This window comes from Marmota flaviventris, chromosome 8 (genome assembly GCF_047511675.1).
Source record: "Marmota flaviventris isolate mMarFla1 chromosome 8, mMarFla1.hap1, whole genome shotgun sequence".
In the NCBI taxonomy this organism is placed as follows: domain Eukaryota; kingdom Metazoa; phylum Chordata; class Mammalia; order Rodentia; family Sciuridae; genus Marmota; species Marmota flaviventris.
The window spans coordinates 4,777,376-4,802,011 of record NC_092505.1 but is presented as its reverse complement, the minus strand read 5'-3'; the positions used below and the strand labels follow the sequence as shown (position 1 = coordinate 4,802,011).

General features: G+C 50.8%; 1 protein-coding gene across 1 annotated transcript in view; it reads right to left on the bottom strand.

The window, feature by feature from the left end:
• The window catches only part of Dscam (DS cell adhesion molecule), a 563,164-nt gene that overhangs the window by 179,509 nt on the left and 359,019 nt on the right, over nucleotides 1–24,636 (bottom strand). The window contains exon 11 of the mRNA XM_071615768.1: nucleotides 20,469–20,642. Coding sequence (XP_071471869.1) covers nucleotides 20,469–20,642 — 174 coding nt within the window. The remainder of the gene's footprint in view (nucleotides 1–20,468; nucleotides 20,643–24,636) is intronic.

Genomic DNA, 24,636 nt, shown 5'->3' with positions numbered 1-24,636 from the left:
ACGCCCCTGAAGGCCAGCAGTGGTTGTGTGATGGCCGCCGCGCTGCGCTGGGCAGGGCTGAGGCTTCAGCCTCACTGCTAATGAGAACACTTGGATGATTACTGACGGCTTCTGCCCACAGAGGCAGCAGAGGTCATTAGCACTGCTTGGAAGAAGGGCTGTGTTGGCGCAAATGGGGCTTGGTGGACAAGAGCGGCCAGGCTGGGACTTGTGCTATCTGTCTCCAAGATGCTGCCTGTCCTTCTCGGTGTCCTTCCCTGCTTACCAGACCTGTTCCAGGGATGGGCAGACCACCTCACCCTGCTGGTCTCCACCCTGTGGTATCCTGAGGGACAGTGGAGGCCTTTTGGAAGACTTCCAGACTCCTGCCTTCCCTGCTGTGTGGCCTGCTGCTGTCTTCTCTTCCATCATCAGTGAGGCAGGGCACGGGGCACTGCTGCGGATGCAGCAGGGAAATGACCCGGGACTACAAGGGCAGGGCTAGGCCGTCATCACTAGGTGCATGGTAAAGAGTGCAGCCCACTAAGAAGCACAGAGCAGAATGCTCACTGAAGGACACAGGAAAGGCTGGCCAACAGAGATCAGAATAGCTACTGAACAGCAAGTTCAAATGCTTTCAGTTAAAGAAAAGTATATAAGCACACTATAGTGAAGTAAAAATTAAGACCATAGGATTTACCAATATGTTTATGCACTACTTACAAACTGTTTTTTGGGGGGGTTCCTTACTACTCCTTGATACTTCTTGCCACATAGGTCAGCCCAGTTGGTGTGATACTCCTTGCCTCTTCCTATTCATATGAATCCATTTTGCACTACTATAATCAAATACCTGAGGAAGGATAACTTTATAAAGAAAAGAAGTTAATGTGATTCCCAGTTTGGGAGGTTCAAGGGCATGGTGCTGACACAGGCTCTGGAGAGGGCCCTGTGGGCTGCATCGTAGGCGTGCATATATGAAAAAGAAATCACTTTGCAAAATAGGAAGCCAAAAGAGACTAGGGTCCCACAATCCCTTCCAAGGGCAGTGCCCCAAGAAGTGACCTCAGGACATCCCCGTAGACTCCACCTCTTAAAGGTGCCACTATCTTCCCCTGTCACAGTGAGGACCAAGTCCAGCACATGAAACTCTGGGGGACACCAAGGATAGCACTACTTCCTCCCTCCTTCCTCTCAGGAGAAGGAGCTACCTGTGCTGGACAGTGGCCTGGAAGGAGGGACTAGGTACACATGGCCACTCTGCCCTCCCCTAAGAAACTGGCACCCTTCCATGGGCAGATCCTAAGATGGTCCCCAGGGACCCTGCCCCCTGGCACCGTGGTCTGTAGAGTCCCTTCCTCCTGAGTGTGAGCAGGACTTATGGCTAGATTCCAACCACTGAAATACGGCAAAGCTGCTGGGGTGTCCTTCCATGATTAGGTCACACAGCCTAACGTCCATATCACCATCTGTGGCCTCTTCAACTGTGTGTTCCTTGGAGTCAGGTGGAGAGAGGAGATCCTCATGGCAAGGAACTGAGGGTAGCCCACAGCTGAGCCGGAGCTGAGGCCTTCAGCCCACCAGTCTGCACGGACCTGTGACTTGGGCACGTGAACCCAGGGGCAGGCCTTCCGCACTGCAGCCCGCAGATGAGACTCAGCCCTGGCAGACCCTCCACTGCAGCCTCGAGGGGCCTGGAGCACAGTCGGGAGACTCCTGGACTCCTGAGCCAGGGACAGTGAAGTGATGCATGAGGGCTCCCTGGAGGTGCCCAGCTGTAGTGATTTGCCACAGAGTCACATGTGACTAAATGGCACCCACCTCCGTGGTAGATGTGGGCCTGGCTTTGAGGGGCACAGAGGCAGCAGGGCCCCGGGGGGGCTCAGGACTGTCTGGGCAGGACTGTCTGGGCAAGTCTGCCGGTTCTTGGCTCACATCGTGAGGCTCCTCTGCTGACAGATACACACAACACTGTCTCACGTGACTGTGATGGGTGACAAAGGAGACTCTCCATTCTTGTTCCTTTGTCTTCCTCATGTTTTTTTGGATCTTGAGCATGTGAAAGAGCAAGAGTTCTAACAGGTCTCCCTAAAGCAGCATCTCTGAATGCTGGGATCAGGAGAGATTGTTCAACTTTTTCAATTACCATTTTTTAAAATGTCTGGGAACACACCTGTTATGATTAGGAAACAAATGTTTTGCTGAAAGGGCCAGCTAGGAAGACAAGAAAAGTCCTGGGGAGGACTCCTACTGTTGCCCCAGACTTGGTTTCTGTGTCCCGAGGATCACAGAGTCAGAGGGTCTAGTCAGCATGTCCTGAAACTTTCTCAAAACACCGTGCCCAGGTCCACGGAGGACTTCCGCCCCTCTGCGGCTTCTCCTCGTTGCTTCTTGAAGAAGGGGGAGAAAGAGAAATTTGTCCTGCATAGAGAGTGCGGAGACTTGAGTCCCTGTCCCTGTTCCCAGACCCAAGTGAGGGGGCCCCCAAGAGAGAGTCCCTCCAGGGCTGGCAGTGCCTGCGGCCCTGGGGAAGGGGCATTCGCATTCTCCCATTTGCTATTTTCACTGGGAGGTGACATGTTTGTTTACCTGAACCTTTCTGAGCAGGAAGAAATAAACCAGGAGAAAGCCGTCAGGGATGTGGGGACAGATGGGACAGGAGCCACAGCTCTCTGGGTCCCGTCGCTTCCTTGCCGAGCTGGCTACCACTGAGAGAACCCCGCAGCCGAGGTCTTGGTACAGGAGCGGGGGCACCACAGGAGGGTGGCCGTTACCCAGCTCTTGATGTTCCCCTAACTCTGCGGGGACTGAGTCAGGGAGCTTGGGATCTACCCCCCCAAGGCAGTCACCAACGTTCAGCTCTGTGGCACCACAGAGACTGTCTGCCATTCCTGCACAGAGCTTCAGAAACCTCTGAAGATTTCTGGGGGCCAGGAGCACCTTCTGAGTCGCATCACAGTCCCTTCCCCACATACCTGAGTTATGCTAAGGACTCACGTGGCTCTCAGAAAATGTCCAGAGGGGAGCTGGCCAGGCCAGAGCAACAAGCCTGTGGTTACAGAAAGGAACATTCAGCCCCAGCCCTTGACCTCTGGGCGCGTAAGGAGGGGTGCAGAGGGAGTTGCTCAGGTGGCCATTGACCAACCAACCAGGGCGCAGTGGTGAAGTGTGGATAAAAGCTTTGGGACTGGGGTGTAGCTCGGTGGTCAAGGCCTTGCCTGGTGTGCGTAAGGTCCTGGCTCCATCCCCAGCATCACAAAGCCAATCAGCAAAAAGAACGGAACCATGAGGTTCAGAGAAGTGCCTGGCTGGGAACACACCCGCGTGCTGGGGGCTTGCTGCTCCTGACCCCACAGATGCCGAAGCGTCTGAGCTTGGGACTCTTCCAGAACTTTCCACAGGTACCCACGCATCTGGCTGTTCATTTGCGTATAAATAAAGCAGTCATCATTACATACAACCATTTTCTGAGTGCTGTGAGATGTCTAACAAATTACTAAACCTAAGGAGGTTGCCCAGCCCCAAACCTGTAGCTGGCTGGGGGGAAGTGTGGGTAGCCTGGGGACCCCAATTACCGCTAGTGTCTGAAGTGAGGGAAGTCTCGTTGGGGATCGTGCCCTTGGGTTCACGGGAACCGTGGCCAGCTCTAGGGAGCCAGAGCCAGAGCTGGACTGAACTGTGGGACGCTGGCCGGTTCAGAGAATGGGGTTAGGATGTGGGCTCTGAGTCAAGCAGAGAGCTTTGAAGGTGAGTGAGCACAGAGAAATAGCCGGAGCCAAGACAAATAAAAGCTCTTTGTCCCTCACCATCTTCTCCTCTCACCCCAGCACAATGGGAGAAAGTGACCCAGAATGAAAAGACAGGGCGCGGCAGTCGGGGGTGGGGACAGCATCACAGCTTAAATGGCATCCATCACTGTGACTGGAGGAAGTGAGAGGGAGCTCAGAGCCCGGTGGAGCACAGAGGAGGAGGAAACGGAAACCAATTGCTCCCTAACTGAGGCCCAGATGCTTAATAAGTTTAATAACTAAAATGTACAGTGGGTGATATTAAGCATGCAGATATTTATAATTATCAGCATTTCTAACCACCAAAGACATAGGCCACTCTGGCCTCCAGAAAAGCCACAGGACACCACAGTGTGACTCACAGGAGGCAGGGGGTTGGCTGGTGGGCTTGGATATGGATCCCGGGCCTGAGCCCAGCTCCAGGTATCCCAGCCCCAGCCCAGCCCTCGGTGGGATGCACTGCAGCCTGCGGGGCCTGCATCTGCACCCAGCTCCTCTGTCTGCCCCCCACCTCCTCCGCTCCCACACAGGCGCTGGTGCCAGAGCTCCCACAGCCCCGGCACACCCATCCCCACTCCATTTCCCCAGAGCTGACTCAGTACAAAGCTCCACTCGAGGATCCGTGTCCTGGAGCTGCCTCCCTTAGCAATGTGTTTTAGATCTAGGTTCCCAAGGGTCCATGTGTATATAGCTAGGTCTCCTGCTCGGGCACTGTTGGGAGATGGGCCTGGTGGAAGTTAAGTCGGTGGAGGTGTGCCCTTGCAGGGGATAGGGAGGCCCAGCCCTTTGGTTGCTCCCCCTTTCTCTGCTTCCTGGCCACCATGAGGTGAGCGGCTGAGTTCACTAGGTGCCTCCCACCATGATGCTCTGCCTGGCCACAGGTCCCAAAGCAATGGAGCTGAGCAACCGTGGACAGAAATCTCTGAAGTCATGAATCAAAATACATTTTTTCCTCCTTTTATGTGATTTTCTCAGGTATTTTATCACAGCTACAGAAGCTGACTAGCATCTTTCCTGTTATGAAGTGCCTTATAACATTTAGGGCACGTTTTTAAATCTACCCCTATGTATCTGTGCAATCTAGGCCAGGTTCTGCCCTAAATTGCTCTTTGATGTACAGAACAGCAGTGTTTAGGCTGTGCCTAAACCTGAGTTCCTGCATTTTGTAAGGCAGTAGTTTGCCATGAGTTATTCCATCTTGAGTACAGGTGCCAAGGTGAGATGATTCCACACCTTGACTTGTACAAATAACCACCACCATCTGCCAGCACAATCATAAGCCACAAATTGATAAATAACTTGATGTGCCAACTTATCAAACTAAATCGGGAGCACCTGGACACAAAGACATCCCAAATCATAGCAGCAACACCAGACATGGGAGATTATCAACCTCACCAGATGAGAACTCCTCACTTGAGACCTGTAAAAGGAGGGCCCCCCCCCCAACAAGACTGAACACAGTGGCACCTTGACCTCGTCACCTGGTCACTCATCACGCGCCTTGTCTAGGAAAATCGTCATGGTGATGAACCTCTGATCTCCTCTTCCTATTAGGCTTCAGCAAAGTGTGGTTTCTCTTGTCTGATGACCACACATGGCCTGCTCCAAGTGGACACCTCGAGCTGATGCTCTGAAACGGAACCCTCTGCTTTTGACAGCTCTGCAGAACCTTACCTGACTCGGGACTCGGCACCTCCGCCCTCCTCCCTCTCTGCCTGTGCTCTTGGTTCAGCATCCTGTAAACCCTGCAGCCACATCAGCCCCTTTCTTAGTCTTTCTGTGGCCTATTTATCTATCATTGTGAAGTATGTGTGACTTGAATGTTACAGCTCTTAGAAACTAGGACTGGAGTAAAATGACCTGTGTGTGCCCAGCGTATGACGATCAGAGGACCCACAAGGATTCAGTGAACTTCCACTGCCGCAAGTGGTCTCGCCTGGGAATTGTTATTCCATAAGTTCTCACATCACGGAGAGACACAAAGGCGTCACGTGTTTGGTCCCTCCTGCACCCCCACCATGAGGTACGGCCTCTTCACCGGCCCCAAAGCAGAGGGCCAGCTGGCCATGGACTCAGCGCTCCACAACTAGGAGCCACTAGGCCTTCTCTCTTCATAAGTGTGTGTTAGAGGATGAAAAGCTGCCTACCAGGTGGGTCCAGTGTAATAATATGGGCCCTTAAAGGGGGAGAGGAGAGCAGAAGATCAGAAGTGGTAGAAAAGAAGCGAGTCAGGTGTGGTGGTGCACACCTGTGATCCCAGCAACTTGCATGGGCCCTGGCCCATCCTGAGAGGTGAGGTGACAAGCAGGAGTAGGAAGAGCCCTCGGGGACCTCAGCACCTGCTGATGTGGCAGTGAGGGTCGCAAGTTCAAGGCCAGCCTCCACAACTTAGTGAGGCCCTGTCTCAAAGTAAACAATATAAAGGGCTGGGGTTGTAGCTCAGTGGTTCAGTCCCCAGTACCAAAAAGAAAAAGGAAAGGTTTTTAATATGTATTCCTAGGTTTCTATAGAAATTAGGCTGCCTAAATAACGTTTACCCTATTTTTCCTTGTTTAACAACAACAACAACAAGAAACTAAGCAACAACGACAGAAAGAAAAGGGAAGCAGGTGACATGGGGCAAGGAGAGCAGGGCGGGCGGAAGGGCCTGAAGGACACCCTGCCCTGGCCCATCCTGGGAGGGGAGGTAACAAGCAGGAGTAGGAAGAGCCCTTGGGGACTCAGCACCTGCTGATGTGGCAGGGCATGAGGTCATCAGCCTCCAGGTCCGTGGAGCACATTTTCCCAGCACCTCCAAGGAGCTTGGAAGCTGATTCCACCCTCCCACACCCCCCCCCACACCCCCCCCCACCCCCGTCCAGAGAGGAGCCCAGCCCTGCGGATGCCCTGATCTCAGCTTTGTGACATGCCAAACGGAGAGGCTGGCCACGCCCAGTGACTCCTAATCCTCCTCCACTTCTAGCCCTCTAGCACCAAAATCTGTATTAGAGCTTTTCCGAGAAGCAGAAGCAATGGAAGCAATGGAAGGAGGAAGAGGGAAAGGCACAATTGACTTATATAAGGAACTGGCTCATGGGTTCTAGGGCTGGTGATTCTGAAGTTTGCAGTGCAGGCTGGCAGGCTGCAGACCCAGGGAGACTTGAAGCTCAAGTCCTAAGGCTGTCAGCTGGAGAGTCTCTCCTGCTCTGCAGACCAAGTCACTTCCACACTGTGGAAGGTCATCCACTTTACCAAGTCCACAGATCTAAGTGTAGTCACATCTGAGAAGCACCTTCACAGTGACATCCAGACTGGTGTGTGACCAAACACGAGGCATCACGTCCAGCTGAGCTGACACATGAAATCAGCCATCACGAATTCACCTTCTGTCAACATGGCACCCAAGTGCATCTCTGCGCCACTTAATCTCCAGATGAAGACCACGATAAGGTTACGCTGCCACTTGACATGACACAACTCTCCTTCACACACATAAACCCTCTCCCCCTCCCCCTGAAGAGGAAGCAGATCCTTGGTCCATGTGTGCTCACCAGCTCAGAGTCCTGCAGGTCACCTGCTTACATGGCACGGTGTGGGGCCAGTGGACCACGTGCTCATGATGGGGATGAGAAAGAAAAGAAATCAAAGATGCTTGCAGAATAGGTGCACGTGCACCCACTTACCACACCCACCTCTGGTACCCCCCCTCCCCATGGTTGTGCTGTTCTCATTAATACGTCAACCTCAGCCTTTTACAGTGGTTACCCGGGAGGACAGGATGGAGTGAGCAGATCAGATTCACTGAGGATCATTATAATCCCAATTTTCACAGCTGTAGAAGTGATTTTACAGTGGCACATGAGGCAGGCTTATCAGAGGCCTCAGAAGTACTGTTGGGACAACTGGGGCCTCCGCACATCCTATTTAATGGCCATGCACCTACCCTCACCTTTCCTCCCCCTCCAACACACAGCCAAGGTAGGGCAGTGGACTGAGAGGTGGGGACAGCAGTCCTGGTGCTGGGCACTCCCAGGTGCAGCTTATGGCCACGGATGCCCTCTCTGCTCCCTCTTTCCACAGAGAAAGGTGCCGCCCCCGTGGCATTACCCGCAGGGTGTGAGCAGAAGTGCTGTGCTCCCCCTTTTCCCACTCACCATGAATGGCTGTGGACTCCAATGGCAGGGTACCCTGTGACTCGACTGTTACAGTGGCCTGTTCTGAACAAATCTGTAAACGAAGGCCTGGCACTTGACCTGCATCTCTGGGGAGAAAGAACCATTCTCTAGAAGAACTCAGCAGCGTAGGAAAAGTGGAGAAGAATGAAAATGTAAGCATTCACACGGCAGGATATGCCGGCCAGGGCCTTCCAGAGCCTGGTGTCAGGTTTCCTGCTCCTTCCCTCCAGCAGTCTTTCCTGCTGCACACACCAGCTGAGGGCCCTCGGTTCGCACAGCATAGAAAGCTGTTTTCAGAGGACATGAATGTGTGATGAATGGCCAATAAGAAAACAGAACAACAATGCCCAGCCCTACATGACATATAGGGTTGCCTATTGGAAAGCATGAAGTGGAGTTTTGAGTATTTTTCCAGAAAAACAACTATGATAACCTAAAAAGCAAATGCGTATCAATGTAGGCAATGTTGTCTCATTTTTTAGATGAGCTGCTTGGCATATATGTGTGCCCTGTAGGACCCATGCCCCCTTCCTTGACTCTGCTCTTCCACCCTCGCAGCCCTGTTGGTGGAGCTCCCCGTGACTCCCATTCCTTCACAGCCTCTGCTCCTGCTGGGCCCTCTTCCTGGAATGCACCTGGCTCCCCGGCTCATCATGGGCACTGAAGACTCCAACCTGAGCCACTACAGCAGCTATTCTGGCCCAAACAAGATGGCGACCTCCCGGGGTAGAGCAGATCCCACAGCGCCACCTTGAGAGTCAGGCCACACTAGGGGAGAAGAATACATCAAGCCCTAAGGGTCTCTTAACTTCTCTACAGAGAAGACTGCTGGGGCTGGGAGCTTGGTCCTCAGTGTGGCTGTGCCGGGAGGTGGTAAGGAACCATGAAGACAGGGGCCCAGAGGGGGGTTGTTATGATTGAGCTATGAAAGCCGTGGAAGCGCCTGTGTTAATGCAGAAGGTTCAGAGTGCGATGATTAGGTTATGAGAGCTGTAACTTAATGGGCCCATCCAAGTTTGAACGGACAAATTGGGTGGCAGCTGTAGGTCATTGAGGTGGGCTGGAGGAGGTGGGTCACTGGGGTGTGCCCTGGAGGGATGCGTCTTTCCTGTGCCCCTTCACTCCCCTCTCCCTCTGCTTCCTGGCTGCCAGGAAAGGGGCAGCACTCTTCTGCCACGCCTGCTGTCATGTGTGGGCCTCCCCTTGGTTCCAGAGCCATGGATTCAGGGACCGTGGACTGCGCTTCCGAAACTGTGAGCCAAAATAAACTTTCCCCCTTTAAGGTGTTCTTGTCAGACATGGCGGTCACAGCAAAGACAGCTGACTAACATAGAGGTCCTTACTGTCTGAAGTTCTCCTGGGACTCTCGTTAATTCTTACAAGAGCTGTGTTTTACAGAGCAAGCCTGGCCCCTCCCTGGTCTCTCCGGTTTCTTGTGTGCACATGACCTCCCTCTTGTGCATGTGCTCCTACCACGCTGACGTCCACCATGATGTGACTCAGCCCAGGGGCCTCTCCTCAGCCAGCACCTTGCTGCTTTGTCTTCCCGTCTCCAAACTGTGAGCTAAATAGATCTCTTCCCTTTATGAGCTATCAGCTCTCATTATGCTAACAAGAAATGGACTGATATGAAGGTGACTATTGGAATCGCCTGATCCTGCTCATCCTGTAGTTCTCTGGAGAGAGGAGAGAGTACTGAGGCAGCCCTCTTGCACGCATGTCTGTCATGCTTATTAAAACCCAGTGTGAGCCTTCAGAATCTATCATGTAACATTGAATCACAGGTCTGGGGCCCAGAATGAGCTAGAATCCAGGTGACCTGCTCTGTCCCCAGCTTTGGAATAAGAAGGGTTTTATCTGTCTGGCTTTATTCTTCCATACTGAGCCCTGAAATTGGTTGGTAAGCAGATAGACACAAAAGTGTGGACATCTAACTCAAGATTTTGTAATCCGTTGCCTTCAGGGCACAGGGATTTACATGAATAGGTGGGAAGACAGTTTTCTGAAGGCCCTCCACCCCCATCTGCCTTTTCACCTCAGCCATGACTGTCCTGCAGAGAGCAGATGGCTGGTCACCGCCCCCCGGGTTGTCATGGACACCCTGCCATGACCTGCTGTGCATTACAAATGCTCGTCAGAGACTGCTGTGGGGTTGCTATCTTTGGACGTGTCCTAACATGAGCAGTCCACATCATCCCTGCAGAGGGTCACACCTGGGAGACCTCAAGGGACAAGTGTGCTCACAGCCAGGCATCTGCACTGTACACAGAATAAATCATCAGAGGGAACTGTCCAAGTTCACCTTTCTGGAAGCTTATTCCATGCACCTGTTCATAAGAGCCACAGTAGGGCGGATGACCCTGGGGCTTGTTTTAGCTGAGCTTGCAATAACCTGGTTTGGTGGCCCTTCAGGATGACATTTGAATGTGGTGGATCTGTCGCACAAAACCGTGCAACACCTCTGCATTGTCTTCAAGAAGCACTATGTTAAAATAAGGGACATGATAACAATGACTAAAAGAAACAAGAGAGAAAAGAAACCGACCGATGAGCAATGGAAAACCCCGAGCTGGGCTTTCTGTTCTCTACGAACAGTGTCACAAAATAACAAACACTGGATAAAACTCCTCTAGACCAGAAGAAAGCAAGACCCCTCTGTGATGTCTGAACACAGACAACAGCACGAACATGGTCCAAATGAATCAAACATGTGACCAAACACCTGCCGTCCTGGCTGTCATGAGTGACCCCTGCTTCTCTACCCACCACAGCTGTAGCCTGGCTTCGTCCCTCCTTCAGGGACAGGAACTCTTAAAATATGCAGAATGCCCCAGTTCCCAATGGCACCCCATCCTCAGCTAAGCAGTACTTCATCGAACCTTTCCCCACATCGCCCACCAGGAGCTCGGGTGTAGGATACACACTCTGACACCCCACGTGCAGGTGGGCCACTGCTTCCCCCAGGTGCGCTCCTCCCAGGTGCGTTCCCCCCAGGTGTGCTCCCCCTAGGTGCAATCCCCAGGTGTGCCCCCCCAGGTGTGCCTCCCCCAGGTGCGCTCCCCCCAGGTGCGCTCCCCCCAGGTGTGCTCTCCCTCAGGACAAAAATGAACCTGACTTGCTTCCCTGCATGAGTGCAGAGGGAGGCAGTGTGTGGAGAGGGAGGGGGACCACAGTTTGGGAACCCCAGCTTGGATGTTTGGATGTGCCTAACGCTGCGCCTGGCTCATGGCTGGCACTCAGCACGGGCTTGTTGGATGAAGGTGTCAACCTGGTGGCTACGCTGAAGGTGATCTGCCAGCCCCTTGGAGCCTCTCCTGTTGGCCCTCTCACCTCGGCCAGGAGTCCACTTGAATAAAATCCTAAGAACCTGAGCTCAGGCTACACAGGTAGGAGGGAAAGGCAGAGGGCTTTTACTAATGGCCTACAGAATTCAGATTCTGTGAGAAAACCTAACAAAATAGGTCTAAGTCCTGGCAGAGAAAACTGCACCTCTTCATTAAGGGACGCACTGGGATATGGGGAAAGGAAGGGAAGTGTCATATTTCTGGGTGTGCATTTCAAGTAACAGGAAGGGGGAAGGTGACAAGGGGGAGGCCTGGCTTCCCTCACCATGATGTCCCCAGAGTATAAAATGCAGTGCTCTAAAGCCCACGATCCCAGATATATATATATATATATATATATATATATATATATATATATATATACACCTTCTAAAAAAAACGGTACTGCTATGAACATTCACTACAAGTTTCTGTATGGGTGTGGAAACTGGTGGCTCCGCTCGTGAGGTGCTGGCTTTGGCAGGGACTCTGCTGCCAACGTCCCTCACCACTCTGGAGAGCATAAGCTGCCCATTTTCCAGATGAGGAGCAGGAGGCTTGCCAGGGTCGAGGATTTTTCTCATGTTTGCACAACTGATTAGCAGTGGAGCTGGGATTTGAAACCAGGCACTCTGACTGCAGAGTCTGAACTGTTAAGAATGGTCACATGGCCCCCTGAGAAGTGGCTGAGTGTTCTGCAAACCAGAGAGCTAGATAGCTTTGTCGGGGTCCAACCCGGGTTGTCGAGTCACAGCCCTGTTCCTGCTCTATTCAGAGCTTCTCATTCCACAACACCTTCTACTACCGCAGAGACCTGGTGCGCATCAGAGCTGCTCACTGCTGCCTCCTCCTGCCAGGTCTAGGCAATTGCAGACTTACTTTTTGTCATGATTTGCCTGTCTGGGACATTTCATATTTTTATCCATTCACTGGTTGGTGGGTATTCCAACTGTCTACATTGTAGCTATTAAGAATGGCGCTGCTGGGACTGGGGTTGTGGCTCAGTGGTAGAGAGCTTTTCTAACAAGTGTGAGGCACTAGGTTCGATCCTCAGCACCACGTAAAAATAAAATAAAGATATTTACATATATATCTTCTAAAAAATGGCACTGCTATGATCATTCACTACAAGTTTTTGTATGGGTGTGTTTTCCTAGGAGCGGGATTGCTGTGTCTCATGTAAATCTGTTTAATTTCCTGAGACTCTGCGGGACTACGCCATGTTATATTCTCACCAGCACTGGCTGAGGTCCCCAATCCCCACATCCTCTCCTATGCTCATGTCTGTCTTTTTACTTTGCCCTCCTGGTGAGTGTGACATGGGCCTCATTGTGGTCTTGGCTCTCACTTCCCTGGTGATTAGTGACGAGCATCTTCCCACGTGCTTGCTGGCCACTGGGTGTCCTCTCTAGGGAGATGTCTTTTCAAGTCTCCTTTCCATTTGTAAATTGGGTTACTTGTGTTTCTGTTTTAGAGTTGTAGATGTCCCGGATATAATTCCCCTGTTAGATATATGATTTACAAATATTTTCTCACGTTTTCCAGATTTATTCGATGTACAAATGTTTTAATACTTATAAAGTCCAAGTCTTGCTTCTCCTTTTGTCACTTGTGCTTTTGGTGTTACGACTAAGAAATCATCACCTCAATCATGGACACAAAGATTCGCTCAGTCTTTTCCTCTAAGAGTTTTACAGCTTTAGCTCTCACATTTAGGCCAATGATGGGTCTTCAGCTAGTATTTGGATATGGTGTGAGGCAAGACCCCACTTCATTCCTTTGTTCTGGGAGATTAATGTTTTTATATGAATTCTTTTAAGCCCTGTAAGAGAGCTCTGAGATAAGCCGAAAACTAAATAACTAAGGTACAGAGAGGTTGTGTAACTTACCCGAGCTATGCGGCTAGCAATTGGCAAACCTAACCAAGAAGTTTCAAGAGCCCATTTTCTTAAATATCTTAACCTAGAATGAAATTGACATTTAAACAAAGTAAGAATGGACTAGGCTAGTCACAAATGATGTTACAACAACTGACTGACCATATGTGGAAAACATATTAGCTCTTACAATTTCCATCACAATTAATTCCTTAAACATTAAAGAGTTAAATGACAATGTAGAATAATAATATTGGAAATAGTGGGACAGAGAATAAGTACTAGAATGGCACAGAAGCAGGAGGGGAAACCTTGAAGGAAAGCTGTTAGATAAAGCTACATACATTTTTAAACCTGTATTTCAGAACACTATGAGATAGGATTATTTCACATTTATAGTAACGGCAGAGAGAGCTGAACAGACCACCCTTCCCTGACTGCGTGTGCATGAACAGACACACACACATGCACACACACACACACACACAGGTCCATCTAGGCACATGCACACCAAGACAGTGACATCCTGCTGCTTCCCAAGCAGCCACCTGGTACTTGGACCTCTGAGCTGCTGTTCATTTGCTGGCTGTGCCCTCTCCAATACCATAAAACCCCGTGTAGCTCTCTGCTCTGCTCTCTGCCGTGCACACCCGTGGCGAGTCCTTCACACAGTCACAGGGGTCCTGTCTTGTTTAGAGGATGTGGGTTCTGGAACATTCCCTGACACTAGGGGTCGCTCAATGAATGCAGCTGCCTGAATGACTGGACAGAACTGATGGGGCAGCCAGAATTAGCAAGGCAGTGCCCCGTGGCAAGGGCCAGAGGGACCACAGGCAATGCAGCAGACACAACATGGAGCGGCACGGATGACTGGTTTAGACAGATTAAGGTTTGCCTGCCGGAGCAGGTGATCTGGTTACGGCGAGCTTCCCTCCGACAGGAGACTGCCGAGAGTCTGCTGTCACTGGGTCTGTGTGTGTCCCCACTGCCCCAGCAGAGTATGCACACCTGGGGCCTGAAGCAGCAGGACTCTTCTTGTGGTCCCGGAGGCTGGAAGTCCCACATCAGGGAGTTGGAGGCCTGCGCTCCCTCCAAACCTTCCAGGGGAGACTCCTCCCTGGCCTCACCCACGTTCCCTTGGTTTGTGGCAGTGTAACTCCAACCTCTGTCTCGGTGTCCAAATCCTGGGTTTATCAGGACACCAGTCCTAGTGGGTCAGGCCCAGCCCACTCCAGCCAAACCCTGTTTTTCCTCATCACCCCGTTTCCTAAGGTGGTCACATTCTGAGGTGGGGTGGGGTAAGAGCTTTGGCGTGTTAATGAGGGGGTGCAAAATTCAACCCCTAACATTGGAGGAGGAGGAGGGAGGTTGGAATCTAAGCAGGTAGCAAAAGGCCTCTCTGTGTTATCGTCTTCCACGTGGACAAGGTTCTTACCACCCAAGGAGCCTTGAGCAGGTCCACTTCCAGGTGGCTCAGGTGTGAGATGCGGAGGTTCAGGTGGAATACAGGGTTCTCCACCCAGCGGGGCCACCCCAGCTCGGCCTTCATTGAGGGGCTTCCACCAGCTGGGAGCCGGCCCTGTGCTGTGTGTGTGTGTGTCCACTGTTTCTGGTCCTGTTCTTGGGCACCTAGGCGTTCCCATGAAACCTGCAGATGTATTTGACTGCAGAGGGTCTTCAGTGAGGGCTGGGAACGTGAAAGTGGGTGCAGGATTAACTGGGGTGGGCAGGTGTCCTCTGAGTCCATGAAAATACACAAACTGTGGGCACCTCATTTCTGTGACAGGCCTGGTCCATCTGGTTCAGGAGGCCTGAGGCTGTAATTCAGGAATGATGGACGATGGCCAGAGTGACCATGGAGACTGCAAGTCCTGAGTGGGGTTGATTCAAGGTGCACAGCTTCCCCGTGGGGGTGCACAGGGCTGGGCTGCTGCACCCCCAGTAGCGCCACAGAGCAAGGGCCTGGGAAGATTCCAATTGCCACAACCAGGCTCAGAGCAGATGAAGTAAGAGAGTCCAACGGAACATCCGGGCCCAGATCTGGATTCTCGAGGAGGGAAGGGCAACTGATCACTGTGTTCAAGCCTAACAGGCCCTCGCTGGCAATGGCAGGACTTCAGAGGACACCACCGAGGTCCATCTTGACACAGCCATGCTGAGGCCTATCTGGTGGAAGCAGAGTGGGCTGGTGTGGTCCTCACGGGCTCCGGGGCCCATGGACCTGGCTGGGTGAGCATGGTGGGCAGGGGAGGTGGCCGGCCAGGCTGGGCGAGAGCCTGCGGGCTGCTCCAGGGCCAGCAGCTTCATAGATGCCCAGAGTAACCGAGTCTCCAGGGAAGCCCTGCCCCTGTTTGATAAGCGATGCTCTTTCATGCCGCATGCGGGGATCAGAAAGGATTGAAGCAGAGCTGCTGACAAAGGCAAAGCTGCCCATCGTGGGCAGCAGACTCACACTGAAATCAGTGCTCCTCCAAACACAGCGCCAGTCCACCATCGGGGAGGGCTGGAGGGCCAGGTGGAGTTTTGGCACCTGAGAGAAACATCAGGGGCGGCTCATCCATTTGAGAGATCTGGTAGTTTGGGGAACGGTTTTCTTTCTTTCTTTTTTTTTAATTTTATCAGATATTTATTTTTTAATTTGTTTTAATTAGTTACACATTACAGTATAATGACCTTGACATATTTGAATCAGATGGGTTATCATATCTCATTTTTCTGAGTATACAGGGAACTGTTTTCTTAACTCAAAAAAAATCTCATTTTCCAGATTGTAGTGGGCCCTGGTATAGAGAAAGAGGACTGATCTACGTGCACAGCTTGAATTCTGCAGTCCTCGACTTCTGCAGACCTCCACCCACCAGGGGTGGGGTCGACGGGAGAGGCAAGTCTGATCAAAAGCAGAGAGCACGGGCTCTGCCTTGGCTCTGAAGCGCCTGAGCATTCTCTAACATTTATCTGCGTCCTCGGTGCATCTGGCTACGCGATGAACTAGAATTGAGCAGGCTGCGTGGAAGCAGGAGCACCGGCCCAGCTGGAAGGTCTGCAGGGATGCGTCTCCCTCCTACCCAGGCTTTCCAAGACCGCCCTGTGTTCACCTGCTCTCTTCTCCACCCACCGCCACCTCATGTCCGGGTCCAAACAAAAGGCCTGCGTGGCAGATGCTCATTGTTAAAGTGCTTTGGCTTTGGAGAGATCCTTTCAAAAGTAGGAAGAAAACTTCCTGTACAGGAAGGACCCCAGTCCCTGCTTCCCAGTGGCCCAGGGAGAGCCCCCCGACAGCAGCCTGGGTCTTGAAAATGTGCTTACAGCCCTGTACCAGCCGCTCTGGGCCCCAGAGTGACCCCTGAGCAACTGCCTGGGCTTCCTGACGTGGCCGTAGCTGGTGGTGCATTCTCCATGCTGAACTGAGAAATACCTGCAGTGCTTCTTAAGGTTGCATACAGACAGGGGAGAGCACGCCGGGTGCTATTTAGAGCAGTGCAACCTCCCTCTAGTCAACGCGCCTTTTTCCACTGGGAAGCCAGTGGGTGGGAGACCTCACTGGCCCTCAGAATTTGTGGAGGCTCCATTCCAGATGTGACTTCAGGGCCAGAGTCACAGGGAAGATGCCGTACCTCCCCTGGATCCCAGAGGGCCCGTGGCTTCCTCCTCCTCTCTACTGTAAGGCTTTGAATCTTCTTTTCCAGAATGGTTTTCTGGAACGCTCCAGTTTCCAGAAAAGCATTGTATGTCCTCTCTCCAGCTAGTGATTATATTGTTTTATAACATTATAAAACATTATATAGGTGACACATTTATGTAATATATTTATAATGCTATAAAACATTATGTTATAATGTAGCAAGTGACATTTATATGATCCATAACATGTCATAAAACACATTAAACACATAACACATATATGACAGAACACCCTTATGACATTGTAAAACATCATGTGCTATATGTAACAGACATGGAATGCTGAATGGAGCACTGTGTGCTTTCTCTCTCTCTCTCCTGCTCCTATTTTCAGAACCTCGGGCTGCATTCTCTCTCTCTCTCTCCAGCCAACGCTGCCACTGCCTCCTCCTATGTGTTGGGGTGCATACAAAGTGCTTCACACCTCTCCACGCATGTCACATGCATGACCCCATGTCCATGCCCCTCTGAGGGGGCATGATTCCTCCCACTCTCCAGGTGAAGAGAGAAAAAGTGATTTGTCCAGACACATCACTCAGACACCGTGGGACCTGGAGGAGATCCCAGGCCTCGGGTGCAATGGAGAGCCTGCCTACAGTGGGTCACAGGAGCCCACCTCACCCCCAGCTCCTCCTCCCCAAGTCTGGGATGCACTCCCTGCACATGGAAACTGAAGTATGTGACTCTTGATTTCTTCAACAGAGGTCTTGGTAGCTGCTGGCATTTTAAGGTTAACAAAATTGTAGTGGCCACCTCAAAGCAGACCTGCTACGATTGTTATGTCATAAATATTGGCAATATTGGGAAATTCTTTAGTGCATAAATGACTGTAGCCAATGGTTTGAGAAAAGGGGAAGGTGTTTGCCCCTTTTTAGTGAGATTTTTTTCCCATGCTTGGCAGGGGTGGGACCAGGCTTTGCTGCCCTTCTGTCCTGCTGCCTTTGATCAGGTAGGTCTGGCACTCACCTTGAGGGTTGTTATGCACACGCACGTGGGTGTGCGAGTAAATGCCTACACGCCCATGAGTGTGGGCACCTGTGACGGTCAGGACCATATGAAGAGATTAAAACAAAGGACAGGGAGATCACGGCTCCTTGTCTTCTTGACACTCCCAGTCAGGTGCCCAAGAGGTCAGCTGTGTGCATGCCATGTCTCATTCTCACATACCCCTCTCTACTCCCACAGACATGAAAGCAAGCACGACGAGCCCTGGTGTGGGAAGGAAGCCAGGTTGGCACCCATCAGGAGGTGATGGTGTGACCCTGTCATCCTCACACGGAGGGAGCGCCTGACTACTGAGGAGCCAGTGGGCACTACATTGGCCAGGACAGGCCACCCAAGTCAGACCAGGCCCCCAGCCCACGCCTGCTTCCCCTCACCCCATGCACAACCAAAGTGCAGCTGCTCTTACACACCAGCACCCTGCTCACACACACCCAAAAAAACAGGCTCCTCCCAAGTTTCTTGGCATCCTTTTTTTTAAATGTCACTACTGGGATAATAGATTCACTTGCTGTCTGTGTTTTTTTCTTCATGCTTCTATATCTCTTTCTTAAGTGACATTTTACTTTCAGAATTTGAATATTATTTCACAGAGTTAAAGATGCCAGAGGCATGAAGCCCACAGCGTTGATGAAGTGGCTGTGCCGACTGAGACCTAGCACAACTGACTCACTCTTTGGCGGACTCCAAGACCAACTTCTCTTTGCAGTGTGTCCCCTTAAAGGTCCCTCTGTCACAACATGGTGCCCGAGTGGCGTTCCCTCTTGCTGTGGACCTGCCAATGTCTGTATCCACTCTCCTCATTCCCTTCCTGGTGTGCCCTGATCAGCTTCAATGCCCACCTCTTGACATCCCTGCCCTTCAGGACCACTCAGGTGACACAGGTGTCCACTCCATAGTATCTCCTAGCTCCGGTTGATATAACAAAGCACCATCACCTGGGTGAGGTACCCATAGCAGCCATTACTCCCCAGGGTTCTGGAGACTGGAAGCCTGAGACCAGGGCACCCCCAGGGCGGGGTGCTGAGAAGGGATTTCTTCCAGGTTCCAGGAGTCCCCCGCCCAAGGTGCCCACTTCCACGGTGGCTGGAGGATCTCTGAGGTCCATTCCACACTTCCACCCCATCTGCCCTCCAAGCTCCCAAGGCTTCCTCTGGGGTCGGGATTTCCACCCAAGACACTGAGCACCCTGCATCTAGTCCCGATGCCACAGCAGGTGGGTCGCAGGCTGGCTGTGCACTGGGTGTGCTGCACTCCATCATGGACTTGTGCTGCTGCCACTCGCGGTGCCCTTCCCCGTCACCTCCCTTCGGAAGCCTGAGTGCTTTCATTCAAGGGGATCAGACCCATGGTGGACTGAATTCATATCCCTCACAGGGCCTTGTGCATGTTAGGTCCTAGAAATGTGTTTGTGGAACTGACAGGTGTTTTATGGATGTGGAATATATTAAAATCACTGGACATACCGTTTCACAAGGGAGAAGGATCAACATTGGCCAGCACCAGTCCTCAGTTCACAGCCCAACAGGTTATAATTTTTAAAAATGACCTTGTCAGCTTTAGATTTAAATGATAGTAAAATCTGTTTTCAGATTCTTGCTAATTAGTTCCTCCAAAGCATAGAATTGAGATGGCAAAAATTATGCACTGGATATGTGCAAAACATATTTTAAAACAACTGTATTTTAGAACAATAATCTGTTTCCCAGTGTGTAAGTTTAGCAAATAGTTTAATATTTTCATTATTCTGTTGGAAATAATAGCCTAAAATAAATTCCTAGTGAATTAGGATGAATACCATTCTGTGTAGCTAACTAGACTTCTAAATTTTATTCACTCACACACATCACAAAAATCCTTTTAAAGAACCCAACGCCCTAATAAATGGTATGGAAAGGATCACTGCAGACCATCAATAGCCGAATTTAAAAAGTTTCCAACAGAGAAAGCCTGAGCAGAGCCTTATGGTCATAAAGAAAACACAGTTAATTCAATAGAAAATTATAAATGGACACAGCCACTCCCCGTAAACAGATGCCTAACCATTTGTTAGCAAGCAGGACTCAGGAAATGTCGGCTCCTTTTGTATCCTTTCTCTGGGGTTCAGTTACCAGAGTGGGGAAAACACTGACCCCCGGAGCCCTTTCCTACACCATGGCCGGCAGCGCAGACCCAGCCCCGGAGACAGGATCCTGTCCTTCTGTCGTGCCCTGGTTTGGCATGAGGACTCAAGTTCGATTTTATCATAATCCTCTTAAGAAGAAGTCTATGGACTGGACAGCTTGCAGAGTTAAATGCACGAGAGAAGAACATGGTGAGAGCATGCCTGGCCTTCGCCCTGGGAAAGTGACAGGGTAGAGATGCGGGTGCTGCCCAGAGGCCTACTCATCTGCTAGGCCACCCAGAGCCCACACCAGGGGCACGGGAACAGGAGGGAAAGAAGTGTTCCCGGCCCACCCTGGAAGGAGGGACTGGCTGGGTGCACTGTTGACAATCACCTGCATCCTCCATCCTCCTCAATTGTGTCAACCACCCCCACCACCCACGATGGCGATCCTACAGGACGCATTTGTTTTGCTTTTAAACAGGTGCGCGTGGAGACAGTGGAAAAGCTAAGCCCCCAAGACCTATGTAGGTAAAAGGAAGCATTCTTCTTCTTACTTTTGACCGTGAGGTACATGGACTTGCTGACGTCCGCGCCCACATCGTTGCTGACCTTGCAGAGGTAGTAGCCGCTGTCTTCCTCCACCACGTGCTTGATTAACAGCGACCCGTTGCTGAGCACCTGGATTCGGCCGTTCAGGGCGATGGGCTGGAACTGGGGAACCCCAGCACCTGGAGAGAATCGGAAAGAAGGGTTGTGATGCACACCAGAGGAACTGTGGGACACAGTGAGCAGAAGCCACCCAGGCCACCTCCAGCTGAACGGACAGTTGGGGGACACACCCAGCTCTCCTGTCTTCCTTCTAACATGGAAACTCTTGTTCAGAGAGAAGCACGTTTATTTAAAATGACTAGTTCAAAGTCTGAGGTAAAAGAGTAAGAGCTTAAAAGTGCTTTTGACATGAAAAGCCAAATTTGAGTGTTAAGTAGCTGATAAATTATTCAAAGAAATTGCAGCAGAGCAAGCACTGAAGTAGACGTCTCTCTGGTGCTACTTAAACTCCTTCTGTTCCTAAGGACTTAATGCAAATGTAAACAAGGGACTGTCTGGGGACACGGCACTGGAGTCCTTGCTCGCTGCACACATCTGAGGCTACAAAGAGACACGGCACCGCAGATTTCTCTTCAGGTGTGGTGATGTTCTAGTGGAGCAGCACAGCCCACGGCTGGTATCACTTAATGTCAGTTGAACAGCTAGGCACAGCCCACTGCCCTCAGGGTGACTACCTGCAGGCAGAGAGTAGCCTAGGTGGGGGACGCTGTGATCACAGGTGTGAGGTGGTTCACAGGAGAGAGCCACAGGAAACTACTGAAAAATATCTGGAAATCATAAAAGAGGACTAGGCCCAGGAGTCACAGTGGTTTGGCTTAAACCACTGCTCTGCCGCCCTCTCCTGGGGGACTGGGTGGGAATGTGACCCTGCAAGCCTCCCCTGAGTCCTGTCCTCTCTGACCTGGCAGGCTGCAGACCCTGGGGAGAGGATGGACTCCATCACCCTGGAGGAAGCACAGAGTGTGGACCTGGGCTGTGTTCTGGGGAGGAGCTGCTAGCCCCCGGCCCTGCGCCCTGCAGGTCTCTGGGCAGGACTCCAAATGTGGAGATGTCCAGCTTGGAGCCGGAGGATACTGGGGAGGGCGAGACCCTTCCTCCTGCCTCCAGGCCAGCTGGCAGCTGCACGCTGGTGTCCTGACTGTGCCTGCCCTTCCTGCTTCCAATTCAGACACCTCACCTGGGGCCTGAACCTCAGCAGACAGAGGACATTACCACTCCACCTAAGAGGATCTTCCACAGGGAAAAAGAACAACACACATGCTCTCTGCAGCAGGGGCTCTCTCCAAGAGAAGTCATCGACCACTTGAATTAAAACAAAGGAGGGGCTCCCCTCTGCCGAGGATGTGGGAAGGTAGAAGAGAGAGCCACTCCTATTACAGCCATGAAAGGGACTGGTCATCTACAAAGTCACACTTTTCTTTGAGTAAATCTGGGAGCCCAAGTAACAGGCAGGTAGGTAAACTCTGCTGCAAAGAGACCAAAGCCCAGGAAACAGAGGTGAGCTACAAAAACCAGTTCACATATGGGACTTGGTGGAAGGAAGAAGCCCCACGTGTATCGGTCGGTGAAACAGCCAACATGCTCCTCTGGCTTTACTCCTCTTTTCATGGGCAGTGCCAGAGTCCAACGGAGAATTATGAGACACGCACAAACAATGCAAGAGGAAAGGCCAGGACACCAGCAGCCAACAGATCCCCACCAGGGGAAGCTAGATGTATTGGAAAGAAAGTTTGCAATAACTATGATTGATGTGTAGGAATAGATGGAGGGCTTCAGATGACATATTAAAAGTATATAAAGGTGACAAATAATGGAAACAACACATGCAGTATTAGATATGAAGATTTTATTAAAGAGGCTTATTAGCAGACTGGGCACCGCAGAGGAAAGAATTGGGTCAACAGAAATATCCGAAGTGGTCTGGTGTGGTAGCGCACGCCTGTCATCCCAGTGGCTCGGGAGGCTGAAACAGGAGGATCTCAAGTTCAAAGCCAGCCTCACCAACTCAGCTCTAAGCAACTCAGCGAGACCCTGTCTCTAAATAAAAGGGCTGGGGATGTGGTTCAGTGGTTAAGCACACCTGGGTTCAATCCCTGGTATCCTCCACCCACCAAAAAAGAAAAAAGAAAAGAAAAATAAATTATCCAAAGTGAAACAAAAGGAGCAAAGAGTGGAAAATACAGCATATAACATTCTGGATAGTCTAACAATGAGTGTTGAGAGCCACAGCCAAAGGGGCCCCAGCAAACTTTCAGACTGCCAGCTGATGATTGGCTCACAGCGGCCCCAGCAACTTCTAGCTGATTGGCTCCTCTGCGGTGATGCTCATTGGGCTGTTTCCCTGCCCTTTCAGACCACGGAGCTGCTCATTGGGGGACTTTTTTGGCTCCGCCCACACGACCCAGCCAATCGGTCTCAAGAGCAGGAGGAGTGGGGGAGGTGGAGAGGCTTGTGGGAAGCCGGTGGTGGCAGTTGGGCTCTGAGGGCTTTTCCTGAGGAGCGGTTTTGCTTGGTGTGTGTGGTTCTAAAAATAAAGTTAGTTTCTTTTGACAAGTGGCTCCTGAATTGTGCCCAGCCAGACTGCGGCATTTGGTGGCTCGCACGGGGAACGACTGAGGGTAAGTGATAAGGAAAACTGCTCGCCCCTGAGGGCAGGGCGAGAGGATGGGTAGCCATTTTAAGATTCCTCTTTTGTTTTGCTTCACTTTTGTTTTAAGTTGCCTGTCCCTGGAGATGGGTAAGACGGAAGAAAAACCACTCACATCTGAGGAAAAACTATTTACGTCTGAGGAACAGATAGGGAGAAAGGACGGATGCACATGTCAGGAGGATAGAAAGGCTACAATGACTTTTTGTTGTTCCCTTTTTATTTCATTCTGTCTCGGTGTTGTTTGGCGTCATCTTGTTGGGTTGTATTATAGTAGAAATATGGGATCAGAAATTAGCAAAAAACAAACTGAAAGAGTGTTAAGTAAATTGTTAGAGGAAGGAGGCATCTCAGTAAAATCAAGAGCAGTCAGGGCATACATTTATACAATACAAAAATGTAGCCCATGGCTTTTTAAGGAGGAGTTGTTAAATATATCACAATGGAACCATCATGGTGAAGATTTAAAAAGAATAGAAAAGAAAAACCCAGGGACTCTGCCAGTTGGCACATTGCCATTGTGGACGTTCGTATCTGGTTTGCTTAGTCCAAAGCCTTCAGTTCAGACAAAGATAGAGGAAGAAAGCTTAGAGCAGAAAAAGCCATCAGGGGGAAAGTTACAAAAGGCTGCTACTAACAACTTTCTATCACCAGAGGGCATAAGTGTCCAACCAACAGCACCACCTCCATATGCTGGGAGGCTCCCAACCCCCGCAGTTGATAGTTGGGATCCTGAGACAGGATCTCAAATATTAACATGCCCTGTATTTGAGGCAGGAGGGCAGCGAATTCACCGTGCTTTAAATTTCAATAGAGTGAAGCAGCTAAAAGAGGCTGTAACAACCTATGGTCCTCAAGCACCCTTCACTGTAAGCTTGGTCGAATCCATTAACAACTTGAACATGATACCAGCAGATTGGGCTAATATGTGTAAAGCTGTGCTAAATGGAGGACAATACCTGTTATGGAAGGTTGCCAATGAGGAATTTTGCAAGGAGATGTCTAGGCGAAATGCAGCAGCTGGTTATCCTCAGAGAAATCTAGATATGTTGTTAGGAAAGGGACCTTATGAGGATCAGCAGCAACAAATTGCATATGATCCTGGCGTATACGCACAAATTGCTGAAGAGGTGGTTAGGGCATGGAAGACTTTACAAGGACATGGAGGTTTACAAGGTCAATTATCTAAGGTAATACAAGGAGCTAATGAATCTTACGTAGATAGGCTTATTCAAACAGCTACCAGAGTTTTTGGGAATACAGAACAAGCAATGCCATTACTAAAACAACTGGCTTATGAGCAAGCGAATCGTTGGTGCAGAGAAGTCATTAGACCATGGAAACATGAAGATTTAAACACATATATTAAATTATGTAGAGACATTAATGAACAAGAGCAAGTCGTGGCAGCTGCAGTAAAACAGGCTTTAGATGCCAGGCCAAGAACATGCTACAATTGTGAACAA